The sequence below is a fragment of the Lampris incognitus genome, chromosome 7 (genome assembly GCF_029633865.1).
Source record: "Lampris incognitus isolate fLamInc1 chromosome 7, fLamInc1.hap2, whole genome shotgun sequence".
Taxonomy (NCBI): Eukaryota; Metazoa; Chordata; class Actinopteri; order Lampriformes; family Lampridae; genus Lampris; species Lampris incognitus.
Genome location: NC_079217.1, coordinates 42,903,293 through 42,922,760, shown reverse-complemented (window position 1 = coordinate 42,922,760; position 19,468 = coordinate 42,903,293). Strand labels below are relative to the sequence as shown.

Sequence of the window (19,468 nt, the reverse complement as noted above, 5' to 3'; positions counted from 1 at the left end):
CCTCAACCCCAACTCCAACCCTGTTTTCTCAAGCCGCTCCATCGACAAGAGGGTTCCAACAGCACAGTCTCGGGAACCAGGCCCCACTCCCCCCAGAAGCAGATGATAACACACGTCTGGAGCCTGTCATCTCATTGGGGTGTGCCTGTGTTGGGGACTCTTGTTATGGCCCTGTCACCATGGAGGAGGTGTCCTGCTCTGCTCTAGTGGACACAGGGTCAACTGTGACCTTGGTGAGGCCAGATTTAGTGCCTGGCTGGGCTCAGTTTGAGCCCACCACTGTGCGACTGTGCAGTCACAGGTGAGCTAGTCACAGGTGAGGGTCTGCAACCCTCAGTGGAAGAAAGGCCGGTGCCCTACATTCGGCAGCCAGAGGGCGGGCCTTTGCATAGTACTGGAGAGGTTGGGAGAGGTCGTTTACAGGGTGCAGCTGCTGTCCAAGGGGAGGAAAGTGGCGCTCCATAGAGACAGACTGGCCCCTTACAGAGGGGGCTCTTCCCCACATGCATCCAGTACCGCCTTCCCCTCATGGTATACTCACTCAAAAGTCAAGTCAAAGTCAAAGTATCGTTATTGTCCCTTGCAGGGATTCGTTTGCAGCCAGTATAAAAACGCTCACACAAAGACAAAACATACAAACACCAAGGCAGAATTTACAACAGGGTATAGTGGGCAAGGAGAACCAAAGCAGATCAAATATAAAATATGAAATATAAAATATAGAAAATATAAAATGTACAGACCAAGATATATCATAAAATATATCACTCCCCTGCCATCTTCCCTGTGGCAACACAGGAACCTCCAGAGACTGCGTCTCCAGCCTTCTCATCTTTCCCCCCAGCAACCCTGTTCTGGTCCCCAGACTTACAGGGCGGCAACCGCCCACTAGTGACTGAGTCACCCACCTTCTCTTTCTCTGCCCTTCCTTCGGTGGCTGAGTCCCTGGTTCCTGCTCCCTTGTCTCCAGCCCCTGAGGCGGCATGTCCACGAAGGCAGAGGGAGGCCTCCAAGTCACTTCAGAGACTTTTAGAAATGGTAGTGAGATCCTAGGTTCCTGGAGAGGGCAAGAATGTACCCTGGGCTCACCAGAAGAGACAATAGTCTACCCGGCTCTTCCTACTTAAAAAAACAAAAACAAAAAAAACTATCTACTTAGTTTAGGACTCTTGAGAGCAGACTCTGTTTGTCTCTCGAGGGTGTGGAACTTTGTAGTGGGGGGGGGGGAGGGGTAGTGTAGCGACCCTGTACTGTTGGGAGTGCTGATTGGCAGAGTCAGTCTGTCATCCCCTGGCTCTCTGCCAATCACGGAATTCACGTTATGTCGGTCAGTGTGTGTGCCTGTGGTTGGTGGAGCGGGGGGGGGGGGTGCTGGCTCACTGGTTACTTAGTGTGTTTAATTGTTTTGCATGAGTGGGTTGTTGAGTTAACGGCGATCTGTACAGCGTGGCTGTGGCCAACAACAGCCAAGAATAAAGACTTCATTTGGTTGTAAGTTCTGCAAGTGTGATATTTATAGTGGTGAAGGCTACAATGTTCATATTAAGGTGGAACATTAAATGATGTATAAGGTGGAATATATTAAAATGTTGTTCAAAGTGGTTTTACTAGTAAAACGTAATAAGACAAAGATGCTAAAATACCAACTGTTTCTGTAGTGTATGCTAATTCATTTCAATATGTAGAGATGTCCCGGCACCACTTTTTCACTTCCAATACCGATACCACAGCTTTGGCTATCTGCCGATACCGATATCGATCCGATGTTTTGTTTTACTCTTGTACTACTACTACTACTACTACTACTACTACTTTCAGCTGCTCCCGTTAGGGGTCGCCACAGCGGATCATCTCTTTCCATCTCTTCCTGTCCTCTGCATCTTCCGCTGTCATGCCAGCCACCTGCATGTAATAATGTCCATCCATCCAGCCATTATCCAAACCGCTTATCCTGCTGTCAGGGTCGCAGGGATGCTGGAGCATATTCCATCAGTCATTGGGTGGCAGATGGGGAGACACCCTGGACAGGCCGCCAGGTCATCACATGTAGTAATAATAATAATAATACTTCTTCGGCAGTCCATCAAAACGATGATGACTGTGATGCAGTTTAAGCTCGGTAAGCGTGCCTGTGGGCCATGAAGCCCGCATTAGAGTGACAGTATCGTCCACATTTATTAATAATAATAATATACACGTAAGCACTTTGCTTATGATAGCCAATTACCAACCTAAAAACATCTCACTCAAATGGAGAACAAACAAATACTTCCCCAGTGTATAGTCCACAACAACAGTTGGTTATGAAAGAATCCTCCTCTGTTGCTCTTTCTGAGGTTTCGTCCTATTTTTTCGCCCTGTTAAAGGTTTTTTTTTTTTTTTTTTTAAGGGAGTTGTTCCTTATCCGATGTGAGGGTCTAAGGACAGGATGATGTGTTGCTGTAAAGCCCTCTGAGGCAAATTTGTAATTTGTGATATTGGGCTATAAAATTGACTTGACTGCCACCCTTCAAACGCTACAAAAATAAATAAATAAATAAAAATGCAGTATGTAAAGCGACCAACAGGTTTAAAGTCAAAACAATCAGCATTCAGCATTGTAAAAAAACAAAACAAAAAAAACATACAAAACTATCCCTTATAGTGCAGCTATGTGCAAAAACTGTAAAACACAACTTAAATATGTATAACGTTCCAAATAAATGACGCAACATTAACAAACACAGTTTAAACTGACTTTACTGACATAGCTGCTTTATATTTAAATTTCGCATTCGGCTGTTGGACTTTTTTACTCTGAAATACTTCCACACCACTTACATGACACAGGTAGTTAACGTCCATACACTTGCGACTAATTCTACTGCTGTTGTTCACTTGACACTTTTTTTTTTAATTGACACATTCAGAAAAACATACAATAACTCGCAGAGGAAACATAAGCCATATAACACATCACAATATTTCCACCATCAAAACAAATGTTGACAGAATACACAAACAAAACAAAGCAAAATAGGGGGGTTTACAAAGGTACATATACAAGTTTATAAACCAAATTAACTTCTAAATCACTGGGCAAAGTTGTTCACTTTGACACGTTGCGCGGCGCAGATGTTACGCGAAACTCCTCTCTTGTACAGTAGGTGGCGGAATGCACTTAAAGTTGTTTGCGATTTACCAGTAAACCAAGAGGAGAAAAGAAGAAGAAGAAGCAGAAGAATAAGAATGAGAAGATTTTTTTAATTTCCCCCCTTTTTGAAGAAGAAGAAGAAGAAGAAGAAGAAGAAGAACAACAACAACCAGAAGAAGAACCAGAAGAAGACGAAGAACAAATATATATTTTTCCCTTTATTGATTTTAACCAGAGCCGTTGAGAGTTACGACACTGATTGATCTTGCCGCCGACAGCTGCGAGAGCGATATTAAACGGTAAATACTAAAATATGAAACAAACCATTTCTTTGTATTTTTAACTGCTTTTACATTTATTGCATATACTTTAATGTTAATTTGGCATGTGGAGTGGTGGAGTGACAACTTCATAAGTTACTTATCCATCCATCTGTGGTGGACACGTATTGGGGACAGAATTCAACCCAGGAACTAAGGGTTAAGTCATGGTTGCCCTGGCAGGTTAACGCAGGGTTAAGTTATGGTTGTCCAGCCAGTTTTCTGGTTATTCTTGCCACCTCCGCTCAGTCGAGCTGTGGGTTTTGTTTGTCTCGCTGATTTACCGTGGATTAAAGAAAGTTGCCTACACGGCTAAAGTGTGAACCTACGGTCTTCTCCGTTACTTCGGCTCTACACTGGTGACCCCGACGTCGGTTTTCGGATAAGTTTTCTGAAACCACACACATTATGGCTACGAACGCCGTTGCAATTAAACTGCCGGAGTTTTGGGAGTCTTCCGCGGCTACATGGTTCGCGCAGGCTGAGGCGCAGTTCGCGCTCAGAGACATAACAGCAGACGAGACCAGGTACTACTACGTAGTGGCAGCGCTGGGGTGCGCTACGGCTTCCAGGATAAGCGGTTTCATAACCAACCCACCGGCCGATGGTAAATACGCCGCACTTAAACATCTCCTCCTTGAAACTTTTGAACTGTCAACAACGGAGAGAGCACGTCGCCTCTTCGCAATTCAGGGCTTGGGAGATGGCAAACCATCGGAGCTAATGAGCAGGATGTTAAACCTACTGGGTCAAGAAAAGCCATGTTTCCTGTTTATGGAGCTGTTTCTGCGCAACATGCCGCCCCACGTCCAGACTGCGCTCGCTAACTCCACCATCACTGATCCCCGTGAGCTGGCAAAGGAGGCTGACCGATTCTTCGTCGCTAAACAACGTTCCTCCCATGCCGGGGTACTGGCTCCTACCTTCACTGGCCCCCCGCCGACATCGCGGGCGTGGCCCGACGGTGGCGCCACAGCATCAGACCGCTACAAGCCCTCTGGACTCTGTATGTACCACGCTCGATTTGGTGCGAAAGCTAAACGGTGCCGTTCCCCCTGCAACTACAGGCCGACGGGAAACGAGAGGGCCAACACTCAGTAGTGGCCATGAGTGTTGGCGATACGAGCAGGCTACTCTTCATCCTCGACACCATCTCCGGTCGGCGATTTCTTTGTGACACGGGCGCACAGAGAAGCGTGCTCCCTGCTACTGACGTCGACATCATGGGCGGGGAGCGGGGCCCCCAGTTGGCGACGGCTGACGGCAGCCCTATCCACACCTACGGCGTGCGGTCTGTAGAACTGTGTTTTGGTGGACAACGTTTCACGTGGGAGTTCGTCATGGCCAATGTAACGCTTCCCCTCCTCGGAGCTGATTTTTTGTGCGCTTACGGTTTGCTAGTGGACATTCAGAACAGCCGTCTGGTCGATGCCTTAACCTTCTCCTCCTTCGCATGTACGCGGAGGGAAGCGGCCTATGCAGGTCTAGCCAACTCTCTCTCAGAGGCAGACAAGTTCACCCGCCTCCTCGCTGAGTTCCCTGACCTCACCCAGCCTACCTTCTCTGCACCCACCGCTAAGCATGGGGTGGAGCATCACATTGCTACGAAGGGGCCCCCGGTCTACGCCAGAGCCAGGCGTCTCGACCCCGCCAAACTCGCCATTGCCAAGTCTGAGTTCGAGCACCTGGAACGCATGGGGATCATCCGCCGCTCTGACAGCCCGTGGGCGTCCCCACTCCACATCGTCGCTAAGCCTGATGGAGGTTGGCGCCCATGCGGGGACTACCGCCGACTAAATGACGCTACCACGCCTGACCGCTATCCTGTCCCGCATATCCAGGACTTTTCTGCAAACCTGTCTGGCAAATGCGTCTTCTCAAAAGTCGACCTGGTCCGTGGTTATCATCAAGTTCCTGTGCACCCCTCAGACATCCCCAAGACAGCGGTGACAACCCCATTCGGCCTATTTGAATTCCTACGAATGCCATTTGGACTCAAAAACGCGGCCCAGTCCTTTCAGCGGCTGATGGATTCAGTGCTCCGTGGCCTTCCTTTCATCTTCGTCTATTTGGACGACATACTCATCGCCAGCGCCTCCGAGGAAGAACACCTGTCCCATCTTCATGCCCTCTTCACACGCCTCAGCCAGCATGGGCTGATCGTCAACCCGGCGAAGTCCCGGTTCGGGCTGACAGCCATTGATTTCCTCGGGCACCGCATCACTGGGGACGGGGCAGTCCCCCTGCCCTCAAAGGTGGAAGCGGTGGCGGCCTTTCCGCGCCCCCAAACAGCTCGTGCGCTCAGGGAGTTCATCGGGATGGTGACATTCTACCACCGCTTCATTCCTCGAGCCGCCTTTATCATCCGGCCACTGTACGAGGCGCTGAAAGGCATGTCCCCCAACCAGGCGGTCGACTGGACAGCAAAGCGGGACCGTGCGTTCACCGAGACTAAAGCTGCGCTCTCCCAGGCTACCCTGCTAGCGCATCCTTCACCTACAGCGCCTATTTCCATAACCACGGATGCATCGGACTATGCTGTTGGTGCGGTTCACGAATAGTGGGTGGGGGGGCTTGGCAGCCTTTGGCCTTTTTCAGTCGCCAGCTTACACCCCGAGAGCGCAAGTATAGTACTTTTGACAGGGAACTCCTCGGTCTCTGGCTCGCCGTCCGGCATTTCCGTTTCCTGCTAGAGGGCCGCGAGTTTACTGCGTACGTGGACCACAAACCCCTCACGTTTGCCATGTCCAAGACGGCCGAGCCATGGTCCGCTCGCCAGCAGCGACAACTCTCCTACATTTCGGAATTCACTACCGACATCCAGCACGTCGCTGGTAAGTCTAACCAGGTAGCTGACTGCCTGTCTAGGGCAGTGATTGGAGCGGTCCACCTAGGCCTTGACTATGCACAGATGGCTGCTGACCAGGCCACGGACCCGAGCATCCTCCGTCTCCGGGCCTCCGACACGGGGCTCCGCCTGCAGGACGTTCCTTTCAGCGACACAGGTGTCACCCTCCTGTGTGACGTCTCCACAGGACAGCCCAGGCCCATCGTCCCGCACAGCTGGAGACGCCCCGTATTTGAAGCTGTGCACGGCCTCTCTCATCCAGGCGGTAAGCCATCCGTGCGCCTGACCTCTGCTAAGTTTGTGTGGGAGGGACTTAAGAGAGACGTGAAAGCGTGGGCCGACTCGTGTGTTGCCTGTCAGCGGGCTAAGATACACCGCCACATTAAGGCGCCCCTGGAACGCTTCGCAGTGCCGGAGAGACGATTTGACCATGTCCACGTCGACCTGGTTGGTCCCCCACCCCCCTCCCATGGGTTCACCTACCTCTTCACTGTGGTGGACAGGACTACGCGCTGGCCTGAAGCTGTTCCCCTGGCATCCACGACGTCTGCTGATGTGGCCCGGGCTTTTATTGGGTCGTGGGTCTCACGTTTCGGTACACCTTCCGACCTTTCATCTGACCGTGGGCCACAGTTTACCTCAGAGCTATGGAATGCTGTGGGTGAGGCTCTGGGCGTCAAGCTTCATCGCACTACCGCCTACCACCCTCAGGCGAACGGCCTATGTGAGCACTTCCACCGGTCCATGAAGGCTGCGCTTCGGGCTACTCTCAAGGACTGCAACTGGGTTGACAAGCTCCCATGGGTCATGCTGGGCCTGCGGACCGCCCCGAAGGAAGACCTACAAGCCTCCTCTGCGGAGCTGGTGTACGGCACGCCGCTGCGAGTCCCAGGCGATTTCATGCCCAATGCAACGCGTCCCTGGTCAGCTGTGGACCAACGAGCCTCCTTGCTGGACGGGGTCAGAGCTTTCACACCCGTCCCTACCGCCCAACACGGCGCTCCGGTGTCCCAGGTGCCCCCAGGTCTGCAGTCAGCGGACTACGTGTTCATCCGTCACGACGCACACCGCCCCCCTCTGCAACCCCCTTATGACGGCCCCTTCCGCGTCCTGGAACGGGGATCTAAGCACCTGGTGGTGGATTTTGGGGGCACGGCCGAGCATGTTTCAGTGGACCGAGTTAAACCCGCACACCTGGACTTGACGCAGCCGTTGGAGTTAGCCCAACCTCCTCGTCGCGGTCGTCCCCCGGCTCCGCCTCCTCCCCCCGTGGAGGCCCGAGCTGCCTCTTCTGCTCCTCAGGCCGACCTCCACAGGCCCGCGTCAATGCCTCCCACAGACACTCCGGCCCCTGTTATCCGGAGCCGCCGCGGACGGCCTGTCGTCCACCCGCGCCTGCCTGACTTCGATTACTAGGGCGAATTCTGGGGGGGCTCATGTGGTGGACACGTATTGGGGACAGAATTCAACCCAGAAACTAAGGGTTAAGTCATGGTTGCCCTGGCAGGTTAACGCAGGGTTAAGTTATGGTTGTCCAGCCAGTTTTCTGGTTATTCTTGCCACCTCCGCTCAGTCGAGCTGTGGGTTTTGTTTGTCTCGCTGATTTACCGTGGATTAAAGAAAGTTGCCTACACGGCTAAAGTGTGAACCTACGGTCTTCTCCGTTACTTCGGCTCTACACATCCATTATTTTAACCGCTGCTCTCGCGGGGATGCTGGAGCCTATTCCAGCAGGCATTGGGCGGTTTATAACACATTTATTTTTTGGAGGGAAAGAGTTCGTTCGTTCGTTCGTTCATATGAGCATACACATGATTATGGTTCATATGAGCATTCACATTATTGTAGCGAATTCGGGGGACAACGTAACCACAGTAACTGCCGCGGCCGGGAAGCGAACCCGTATCGCCCGCACCGCAGGAGGCATCGCTAACCGCTCGACTAAAGGGACAGACCCGCGAGCCAGCGGCCAGCGTGTCTTCTTATCCATGCACGTTACACTACCCCCCTCCTTCGGGAAGCGCGTCCCCGCGCTTAAGCATATAAGCTCCTTCACGCCTCAGGGCGCCTATGCTTCCGATGGCCTTACGGTCGCTCCATCCCACTTCTAACACCAATGTAGCGAATTCGGGGGACAACGCAACCACAGGAACTGCCGCAGCCGGGACGCGAACCCGTATCGCCCGCACCGCAGGAGGCATCGCTAACCGCTAGACTAAAGGGTCAGACCCGCGAGCCAGCGGCCAGCATGTCTTCTTATCCATGCACGTTACATTATTATGGTTCATATGAGCATACACATGATTATGGGCATATCTAGCACACTTGAAAAGAATGACACTTACAAGGGCTGGTATTTTTGTTGTTTTACTCCATCTGTCAAATTGACATTACAGAGGACACGTTTTCAGAGCATGGCTCACTATACGAAAGGCAACACTCATCTACAATTTATACACAATAAGAGCACCAAATAATATTCATCCATAAATTCACATTAGTCTAGCCTACCGCTAGCAAAGCTAAACAGTAACGTTACGGAACATGGGGGGATCAAAATAGCAACACACATAGGCCTACCTTCATATTCACACAGTGTGGAGACACTAAACATAGTAAAGGGACAGACTAATCACACATACAGACAATGTCAAAGTCAAGCTACAGAACAATGGGTTCAGACCGCGGGGGCTATGGCTATGCTAACGTTAGCAACTCGCTAGCAATCTAGCTAACGTTAGCCAGTGATATGACGTTATCAAAATAAATATGAAAGTCCCTTCGTGGGTATTTCTAATAGGCATCCATATCCCACCTACCCATCATATTTAATCACCATCCTAATCTATATGTCTAACTAGTCTGCTTACCTGTCAAATAGACATTACAGAGGACACGTTTTCAGAGCATGGCTCACTATACGAAAGGCAACACTCCTCTGACGATTCTACCCGAATGCCCCAGAGTGCGCCGAGAGAGCCAGCACTACGTCACACAGGCTAGAAGCAATTAACCTGCAGTGCCCTCCTGTGGCGAGAACCGGCTATCACAACAACACAGCAGACAATTCTCCTCTTTACTAGTAGTGAGTGGTCAATGAAGGTAAGTATATAAAATAGAAGGTAAGTATATAAAATAAAAAATAGATGGGGGGCTACTAAATCCCAAGTACCCCATACATACACATGATTATAGTTATTCCTGTGGCAGCCCGACTACTGCAGGACAGAATTATACTTTGCTTGTGATTTTTCTAAATTAAAGAAATATGCAGACATCTGCTCACCCTGCTCTAGCCATTACTGCCTAGATCTTACAAAAGCTCCCTCTGAAGAAGAAATAATATATAAGCATTTAAATAATATATACGCATTTAGGCGATGGTGTAAACTAGATTTCCCCATGGATTGTGTCGGATAGGTATCGGATCATGTTTTTTTTTCTCCCCTTCGATATCCGATCCAGCATTCTGTGCCAGTATTGACCCGATGCTGTGGATCGGATTGGGACATCCCTAATAAGTATATCCTTATTTTTTAGTTATACATTACATTTTAAATGAATCAAAGAAGTTGATGAGGTCTCATATTAGAAACAAAAAGTGAATAGGATTACTTATTACCCTGCACTATCTGTGTAGGTTGGCTTTTTGAATTACGAGATAGAATCTGGAGGATTCAGTGATGGCGAGCCCAACCCAGTGAGACTGTGGATCATCATTGAAGCGGTGTGGCCTACTGTAGGATCTGTCCACAGAAGATGTGTGACTAGCTCCATTCTTTCATGAAGACACCAGATAAGAACCATACACATTATTAGCTCTACTTGGGTAGAAATAGTCACAGTAGTATACCCAATACACACACAAGGACAAGAAACTGAACACCTTGGGTCTCAAACCCAACGCACACGCGCACACACAAGGACAAGAAACTGAGCTTTTGGATTTCAAACTCCTTAGTTTAAAGGAACATTTGTTGTTTCCAATTGAAGGATACTTTTTTTCCTATTTTTATTTGTTACTTTAAGGAGCTTTATTTTCCTTTTTTTTGTTTGAATTTTATATGCAAAATTCAGCTTTGTTTCTGTAAAGGAATAAAATTGTCAACTGTTCAACTCAATACTAACTCCTCTTGTGAGATAATTCAAGGCCTATCACTTCCCGAACCTAGCTAGATGTTAGTGTCCCTATAACTCTCCTTGGTTAGGACTAGAGGCTACTGGAGGCCACTACACCTACTTCGTTGAACTTAGTAAGTAGTTACTTATCAGTAAGTAATTACTTATCAGTAAAAAATAAATCTTGTTACTAGCTGTAGTGTCGACGTGTCCTTGAGGAAGACACTGAACTCTTAACTGCTACTGATGAGCAGGTTGGCACCTTGAATGGAAGCCTCCGCCATCAGTGTATGAATTTGTCTGTGAATGGGTGAATGTGAGGCCTACATTGTAAAGCGCTTTGAGTGGTCAGTAGACTGGAAAAGCCCTATATAAATGCAGTCCATTTACCATTTAGTGATAGTAATTTGGAAAATTCACCATAAATTAGCTTACACTGCTTTTTTAAACTGCTTTATCTCCAGCAGTAGAGTCTGTAATTTCAGGAACTGGCAACCTCACTGCCATTTTAGAAGTTTTGCTGTATGTTACAGTTGCTTTTTCTTTTTTGTCTGTCTTTTTTCTTTTCTTTTTTTTTTGTTTCTTTGAGAGATGCAGCCATGGGCTGGTGCTACATCCTTCTTATCCCCTACTCAACTTCCTAAAGATGCTCAAAATAGCACACTTGCTGGAAATTACATAAGATCACTTGCTTCAAGGTAGGCCTTACGGCAAGGTGGAGCTCACTGTTGAGTCATTTTTGCAATTTTAGAGCTGTCCATCTTTTGAAAGAATGCCCCATATTAATTCAATGGCAAAAGTTGTCATGGGCTCACCTGCACTGAACTTTGGCAAAACTTGAACCTGTAAAAAGTAAATGAAAAGACACAATGTGGCGCAATAAGCTTCTGTTTCACACCGAGATACAAAAAATGAGGGAAATAATTGTTTAACTCGATTTAAAGAATTTTAAGCTTAAGAGAATTCTGTTTGTAGTGAACCAGGCAGTACAACTCCCTCTCAAAGTCAGTTGTGGACAGAGGGATTCAATTGGAGTCCTCGTTAAGTTTAATTTGTTCACTGTGAGAATGTCAACTAGCTGTTGTTTTGGCAATTACAAGAATGGATCAATATGTAACGGGGGTGTATAGAATATCTTTGGTCTGGGTGCACTCCAGTCTATTTTGTCTGTGCAGTGTTCTTATACAGATCATCATTGGCCCTCTCTTCTCCCCATCTCAAATCCAACCCACACAGCAAACCAAAACAAACCAAAACGATGGGGCAAAATTGCAATTTGGGTCACTAATTTCCCACATTACAGAGTCTACTTTTATCAATGTAATGTGACATAGTATTGTAGTTGGCAGAGTAATGTGAGCGGTAAAAAACAGTGTCCTTGGGGGGCGGGGGCTGTGAGTGAATACAAAACTTTTTTTTGGGAGAACACAAAACATTTTGCTAAAGAACAGAATTATTTTGAGAGAACACAGATTTTGTGAGAATGCAAAAAATATAACATTTTTTCTCTCCCCCAAGTGCCCTCAGCTTGGGTGGATGATGGATGGCTCTGTAGATGATGGCTATTTGGCAGTATTATAGAACTTGATGAAACGGGATTGTGACTGGGATGGATTACTGTGAGTACTCGTTGTCTCTATCTTCTTTTGCTCTTTTGGACTGCTGCCAGGAGGACGGTCTAGGACTGCATTACCAGCCAGAGCCCGGCAGTATAATTTTAAAACAAGTACTGTAAGGTAGTTATAAGTGCACCCCAGACCCTCACAAAAGAAGTCACAAACAAAATAAACTTTTGAGCCGACTGCCCATCATACTCAACCAGTACACTTTCAAAACCCTCACAGAGACGGGGAGAACATGCAAACTCCACACAGAAAACGGGGGTTCAAACCCAGGACCTTCTTGCAATGAGGAAACGGTGCTAACCACTGGGCCACCGTGCCACCCAGTACACACCTAACCACAGCATAGGACTATCAAGCACTCCTAGTAATGAGTTATAATGTAAATATACTGATGTGATTTGAGCTCATGGTTTGACGCCATCATCCTTAAATTAAACCCTACTGGGAGCCTTCGTTCAGCCACTCCTACAACCCACCAAAATTCAGGAGTGATTGACAGTTTTGCAGGGTCACACTTCATCTTTTCGTCTGTGTATCCTGCTGTTCATTCATTCATTCAGTCATCCATTTGTCATTGCTCCAATGAGGTGTCATCCCATGTCCCTATTTGACCTTCACCTTAACAACCACTTATTCATTCATTCATCCATTCGTCCTTTCAACACATGCCTTCACAAAGCTGTTTTTCTCCCATCTCTCCTCACCTCATTTTTTATCTTCTGTTATTTGTCATAATTGTCCGTTCTATCATCCATCATAATAATTAGGTTCTGTCTCAATGTTCACATCATCGTTCATGTCTTTATCAATGAGCTCTCTGTTTCAATCAAGGTTGTTTGATTGTCTACATCCATTATTAAAATGAAATTAATATAAATGCAATATTTGTACCATCCATCACACATTTCAGTATTATTGGGGCGCCCGGGAAGCGTAGCGGCGTTGCCTACAAACACGGGGATCGGCGGTTCGCATCCCCGTGCTACCTCCAGCTTGGTCGGGCGTCCCTACAGACACAATTGGCCGTGTCTGCGGGTGGGAAGCCGGATGTGGGTATGTGTCCTGGTTGCTACACTACTGCCTCCTCTGGTCGGTCAGGGCGCCTGTACTAGGGGGGGGGGGGAATAGCGTGATCCTCCCACGCGCTACGTCCCCGTGGCGAAACTCCTCACTGTCAGGTAAAAAGAAGCGGCTGGCAACCCCACATGTCTCGGTATCGGAGGAGACATGTGGTAGTCTGCAGCCCTACCCGGATCAGCAGAGGGGGTGGAGCAGCAACCGGGAGGGCTCGGAAGAGTGGGGTAATTGGCCGGATACAATTGGGGAGAAAAAAAAAGGGGGGGTTCAGTATTACATGCACGGGTATATGATCACAGTATATTGATGGTGATTAAAAAAAGTAGCATTAAAAATAATAATGTGATATCTTCACTTTATCCAATGTCTTCTTTTTGCTACAACGTACTGCACTGTAGGTCCCTTTTCCCCTCATTTTCATTCATCTGTAGCCAAGTGTGTATCAGGTAATTTACTTGCTGTAAAGTGTTTCCTCCTTTGTTGGAATAAATGACACAAGAAAACATCCCATCTTGTCTTTTAGTCCTCTCAAACTGAAATAAATGTTGAAACCGCTCCGTGGTAACACTCTCGTCCCTTTTTTTGCTGCAGGGGAGGCAGGACGTACTTGACACCAGCGGACTTTCTGTGGCAGCAAATAATGTCAGAAAGTTTATGACTTTTAACTGTCTTTGCTAACTTGTTTATCTTTGACTTCTGATCCTGATTTGTCTTGGAACAACGGGGTGTTTTCGCTTCCTTGTCTTTAGATGCACAAACTGCTATACACGCGCGCGCGCACATGCACACACACACACAGTCCACAACACACCTTTTACCTTTGCCCCTGGAGCAGCAGGAGCGGTAATCTGGGTGGATAATGCTGCTTTCTGATGCTTCCTCAGATTAACCCTTGTCCTCTCCATCACTCCAGGTTCCTCTCTGAAGCCCAAAGGAAAAAAAAAAAAACAAGGAAAATATGTGTGTACGTATATTTGTGCCAGAATGATAGACAGGCAGTCAGTAGTAATATGCAGCTCGGCTCTTTTTGATGAGCAAGATAAAGTGGCCTTTTTTGAGTAGTATTGTTTTTTGTTTTTTTACTTCTGCTCACACACACACACACACACACACACACACACACACACACACACACACAAGGATGACCATACGTCCCGTTTTTCCCGGGACAGTCCCGTGTATCTGCCTACTTTCAGGTGTCCCGACTTATTCTCAAAAATGCCCTAAATGTCCCGTATTTTCATGCCTGGTGATTTGCGTGGTTATTCTGTATGTGTATAAGCCGTGTTGTTATGGTCGTTTAAAGGACTAAATAGAGTGAATTCCGTGTGTTAGAATAGCCTACGTATAATACAGCCTACGTATAATATAGCCTACGTATAATACAGCCTACGTATAATATAGCCTACGTATAATACCTGCCGCAACTACTAAATGTGTGAATCTTAGTTTTGTCCACTTCGAGACGCCGTCGCTCTAAGCAACAACGGCCACAGTTCTGAGCTGAGCGCGGAAGAAACATTGGAGGTTGCAGCACTGTAGTGCAGTGACACAAAAGTGTAAGATTCAACTTAGAGACGAGAGAGACATTGGTTGTAACGAACTCTTTACTTAGAACTTAGCAAATTTAGGATACTCAGCCATCAGGCTACATCTGCGTTTCTTCCAGTTCGGCTCATACTTAACATTACTTCCTGGTCTCGTCTCGCGAGAGCCCCCCATCAAAGACTAACCAGAGAGCATGCACATTAACATAAGTCCCAATACATTACACCCCTTTCCCCCAGTCAACAAAATCCGCCAAGTGGCGTGGAGGGTGCCGGTCTCTTGCCGAATGCTGTAGAGGGGTAGTGGGCACAGGAATGGACACAGGACCAGGGGGATCTTCAACAGACCCGCTGGTCTCTGGTCGTGGCGTTTCCGACGAGGTAGACTCGAGCGGCCCATCTTCAGGTGACTGCTCACCAGGAACAATGGATTCTCCAGCGACCACATCCGTGCGTGCAGTCGCTCTACCACGCAGCTGATCCATGTGGCGTCGATGCATTTGCCCATCAGGAGTCTGCACTCTATATGAAACTGGGCCAGTAGAATCGGCTATCACACCAGGGACCCATTTGGGTCCCCCAGTGTAGCTCCTCATGTACACAGTGTCCTGTGGCCTAAAACATCCGTTTTGGCCTTGCAGCTTTTCTGCACTCACTTCCTGCTTGAGGTGCATCTCATTTTCATAGTCAGGATGAAGGCGATCAAAGGCCATGGTAAGACGCCAGTTCATGAGAAGCTCGGCAGGGCTCTTTCCTGTTGCTGAATTGGGAGTCACATGCTGTGACAGCAGAAACCTAGCCAGGCGTGTCTCCCAGTCACCGATAGTGATCCTACATAGGGCCTCCTTGGTTGTCTGGACCATACGTTCTGCTTGGCCATTTGAACGAGGATGGTAAGGGGCCGTAGTCACTGCTCTGATGCCATTCCGTCTGGCAAACTCTTCTAATTCTTCCGATGTGAAGGCTGCACCGTTGTCAGAAACAATGACATCTGGTAAACCGTGAGTTGCAAAGAGGAGCCTCAGTGTGCTGATCGCTGCAGAGGAGGACATTGAACTCACCATGACAACCTCTAACCACTTAGAGTGTGAGTCCACAATTATGAGAAATGTCTTCCCCTGGAATGGACCAGCAAAGTCAATGTGTAGCCGGGACCATTTCTTAGTTGTCCACTCCCAAGGGTGCAGCTGTGCTGTTGGTGGTGCATGACGAATTCTCTGACAGGTTTCACAGGATTTTACTGTCTGTTCTATTGCTAAATCCATACCTGGCCACCAGGCATAACTCCTCCCCAGGCCCTTCATATGCACAATGCCTTGGTGTGCATCATGCAGCATGGCTAGTACCTCCTCCCTCGCCAGGTTAGGAATAACTACACGACACCCCCATAATAGGCAGTCCATGTGTGCGGACAGTTCATGGCGCCGGGTGAAAAACGGCTTGAAACAGCTGTCGGGTGTATGCACTGGCCAGCCATGCAGGTCCCAGCGCAGCACCCGAGACAGAACTGGATCCTTCCGAGTAAGGGCGGCAATGTGTTTTGCATTCAGTGGGGCTTCAGGCGCCATTTCCAGTAAGAGCACCTCCATGGGTGGAGGGGTCTCACGCATACCAGCAGGCAGTGGTAAGCGACTGAGGGCATCAGCATTTGCTAGCTGTTTGCGAGGCGGTAGCACAATTCGTAATCGTAGGCCCCAAGAACACTCCAGCGTAGCATGCGTGGGGACAGGACAGGTGGCATGGGCTTTGAGTGGTGTAGCAGGCCCAAAAGAGGTTTGTGGTCAGTAAAAACCACAAAGTGGCGACCAGCAAGGTACTGGAGAAATTTTTTGACTGCAAAAATGACCGCCAAGGCCTCCTTATCTATTTGAGCATAATTTCTTTCAGTGGAGGATAGTGTCCTCGAGGCAAAGACGATGGGAGCCTCCCGGCCATCAGACTCCATATGGAAGAGCAGCGCCCCCAAGCCATAAGGTGAAGCGTCACAAACAACGGCTAATGGCTTTATTTCATCATAGTGCGTGAGCACGCCATCAGCCTGAAGCAGTTGTTTTGCAGCAGTGTAAGCTTTTTTATGTGTGTCAGTCCACTGCCAGGGTGCAGACTGATCCAGGAGGCGGTGCAGCGGTTCTAAGATGGTAGCCTTGTTTGGCAAAAAACAGCTGTAAAAATTGAGTAGGCCTAGGAATGACTGAAGCTCCGTTTTGCTCCGGGGTGAAGGCGCCTTCTGAATAGCCTCAACTTTCTCCATAGTCGGCCGCGCGCCATCCTTGTCCACACGAAAACCTAAAAATTCAACTTGGTCAGCAGCAAACACACTCTTCTCCTTCTGTAGCCGCAATCCTGCTTCTGCGAATCGTTCCAGCACTGCACGAAGACGGTCATTGTGCTGGTCAACAGTCTTTCCCGCTATTAAGACATCGTCCAGGTACGGTTGCACGCCTGGTATACCGGCGAGGAGTGTATCCATGAAACGCTGAAATATGGACACAGCTGTCGATACTCCAAACTGCAGGCGGCAGGCCCAAAACAGCCCGCGATGGGTGTTTATAGTGAGAAGCTCTGCAGCCTCGTCATCCAGCACCAGCTGCTGGTAAGCTTGTTTGAGGTCCAATTTGCTGAAAAGCAGCCCCCCTGCCAGTCTGAAAAACAGTTCAGCCACCGTAGGAATGGGGTATACATCAGGTTTCACAACTGTATTCACAGTGCAGCGATAGTCACCGCAAATTCTTAAGCTGCCATCCTTTTTAACTACTGGTACGATGGGTGTGGCCCACCTTGAGTGTCTCACGGGTTCAAAAATACCCTGAGCTACTAGCTTGTCAAGCTCCTCGTCTACCTTTGGTGGAAGGGCAAAGGGCACCGAACGTGCTTTAAAAAACTTGGGTGTTGCTGTCGTATTAATATCAATAGCAATTGGAGGGGTTCGTGAAGCCCAGATTGTAAGCATACTCGGCGCACCCCCATTACAGAAATGCCCAGTGCCTCAAACCAGTCCCTGCCCAGCAGGCTTGCCCCCTGACCTCGAACAATAAACAGTGGCAAGGTCTTGTGATTGCCTTGATACTGCACATCCACAAAAATTTTCCCATTAACTTTTAGTTCTGCTTGTGACCATTGTCTAAGCACACTACTGTCCTTGTGCAGTAAAGGCGGCTGGTCAGGCCACAAGGTGTTGTAACTGCCCTCACTGATCAAGGAGCATGCGGCTCCAGAGTCCACCTCCATTACATGTGTTTTGTTATTCAGGATCACAGTGGCTTGATATGGCTTTTTTACGTGAGCATACAGCTGCCTGCCCATGGTGCAAATGTCATATTCCTCTTCTTGTTGCCTAACAGTGTGTGTGTGTTGTTCGGCTTGAGGAACTGTGTCAGAAGAATCCGCTGATGCGACATCCCTGCTCTTTTTAAAACAAACACGAGAAATGTGCCCCCTTTTTTGCAATAGTGGCAGACAGCAGAGGTAAATTTGCAATGTTGTTGGTTGTGTGTGCCTTCACAACGAAAACATGGCTTTGCACCACCTTCTGCTACTGTTTGTTTCACTTTCAAAACGGTTTGACTTTGTGCAGTTTGATGAACTTCTGCTGGCTGTGGTGGTCCCAGCTGGTTTGGTTGTAGTATTCGCGCATTTAACGTGGCTGTTTCCGCTGCAAGGGCTTTCTCCTCTGCTGCTTTGAATTTGAGTTCCTTTTCAGCCAGCAGGTGGCGCTGCAGCGCTTCATCTAGCACCCCACAGACAATTCTGTCACGCAGCATGGCTTCCAGTTGGTCACCAAAAGCGCAATGCACTGAGAGTTTACGGAGTTCAGCAATGTAGCTGGAGATTCCTTGGCCTTGCTTTTGTTTGCAATTGTGAAACTGAAAACGCTGAACAATTTGTGATGGAGAAGGACTGTAGTGGCGCTTCAAGGCCGATACTAAGTTTTCATAGGTGACGGCCGGAGGAAGGACGGGAGCGACCACCGAACGTAGTGTAGAATACGTTGCAGCACCACAGACGCTAAGCAAAATAGCGCGTTTCTTCTCCTCCCCATCTACTCCATTTGCCAGGAAAAAACATTCCAGTCTCTCAATATACTCCTCAATGGCATTGCCGGAGCCTTCATCAAACTCTCCTATGCGACCCAGCGTGGTCATGGTGATGTTGTTAGGCTATGGCGACAGAATAGTGCCAAAAAGAACTCGCGCGATAAAACATGCATTCGGGCGTATTATATTATTTCACACACGTAGATATTAACTGCGAGCGCGCAAATTATCTCTGTGCGCGCGCACTCAGAGGAAACTGCTCCCCGAGCAAGGAAAAAAATGCTGCGAGCGAGGAGGAATCTGTGACCAGTGCGCCAAACAACCACTCGAAAATCACTCCGCTCTCTCCAAGTTCATTTCTGCTCGCGCGAAGTGAATTTCTGCTCTCTCGCGCGAAACTTAAGGGGCGGTATTGGCACTTCGGGGGAGGGAACAAGGGGCGGTATTGGCACTTTGGGGGAGGGAACCAGGGGCGGTATTGGCACTTTGGGGGAGGGAACAAGGGGCGGTATTGGCACTGTGAGGGAGGGAACCGGGGGGGGTCGATACTTGCTCTGCTGTGATTGGTCGTTTCTGAAGAGCAAGATTTGATTGACAGCCCTTTTCTCATGGAAGTCTGCTGAAACAAAGAAGACAACAGCGACTAGGCAGAGGTTCCTTCAGGTAAGAAACCCTTGGCTTAATTCGGGCATTTGTGATGAACGAAAACAGTGGCTTGTGTAAAATTTCATCTAAGTATGTTTCTGAGAAATATGTTATTGTAGC

The 19,468-nt window shown here is 48.4% G+C and overlaps 1 protein-coding gene across 1 annotated transcript; it reads right to left on the bottom strand.

The window, feature by feature from the left end:
• Positions 1-764: 764 nt before the first annotated feature.
• LOC130115246 (uncharacterized protein K02A2.6-like) lies at positions 765-17,619 on the bottom strand. Its single transcript, XM_056282861.1, is given in 5 exon segments — positions 765-973; positions 11,236-11,263; positions 13,941-14,043; positions 15,342-16,338; positions 16,341-17,619. Coding segments are annotated over 5 exon segments (2,616 nt in total).
• Between the last annotated feature and the right edge of the window lie 1,849 nt (positions 17,620-19,468).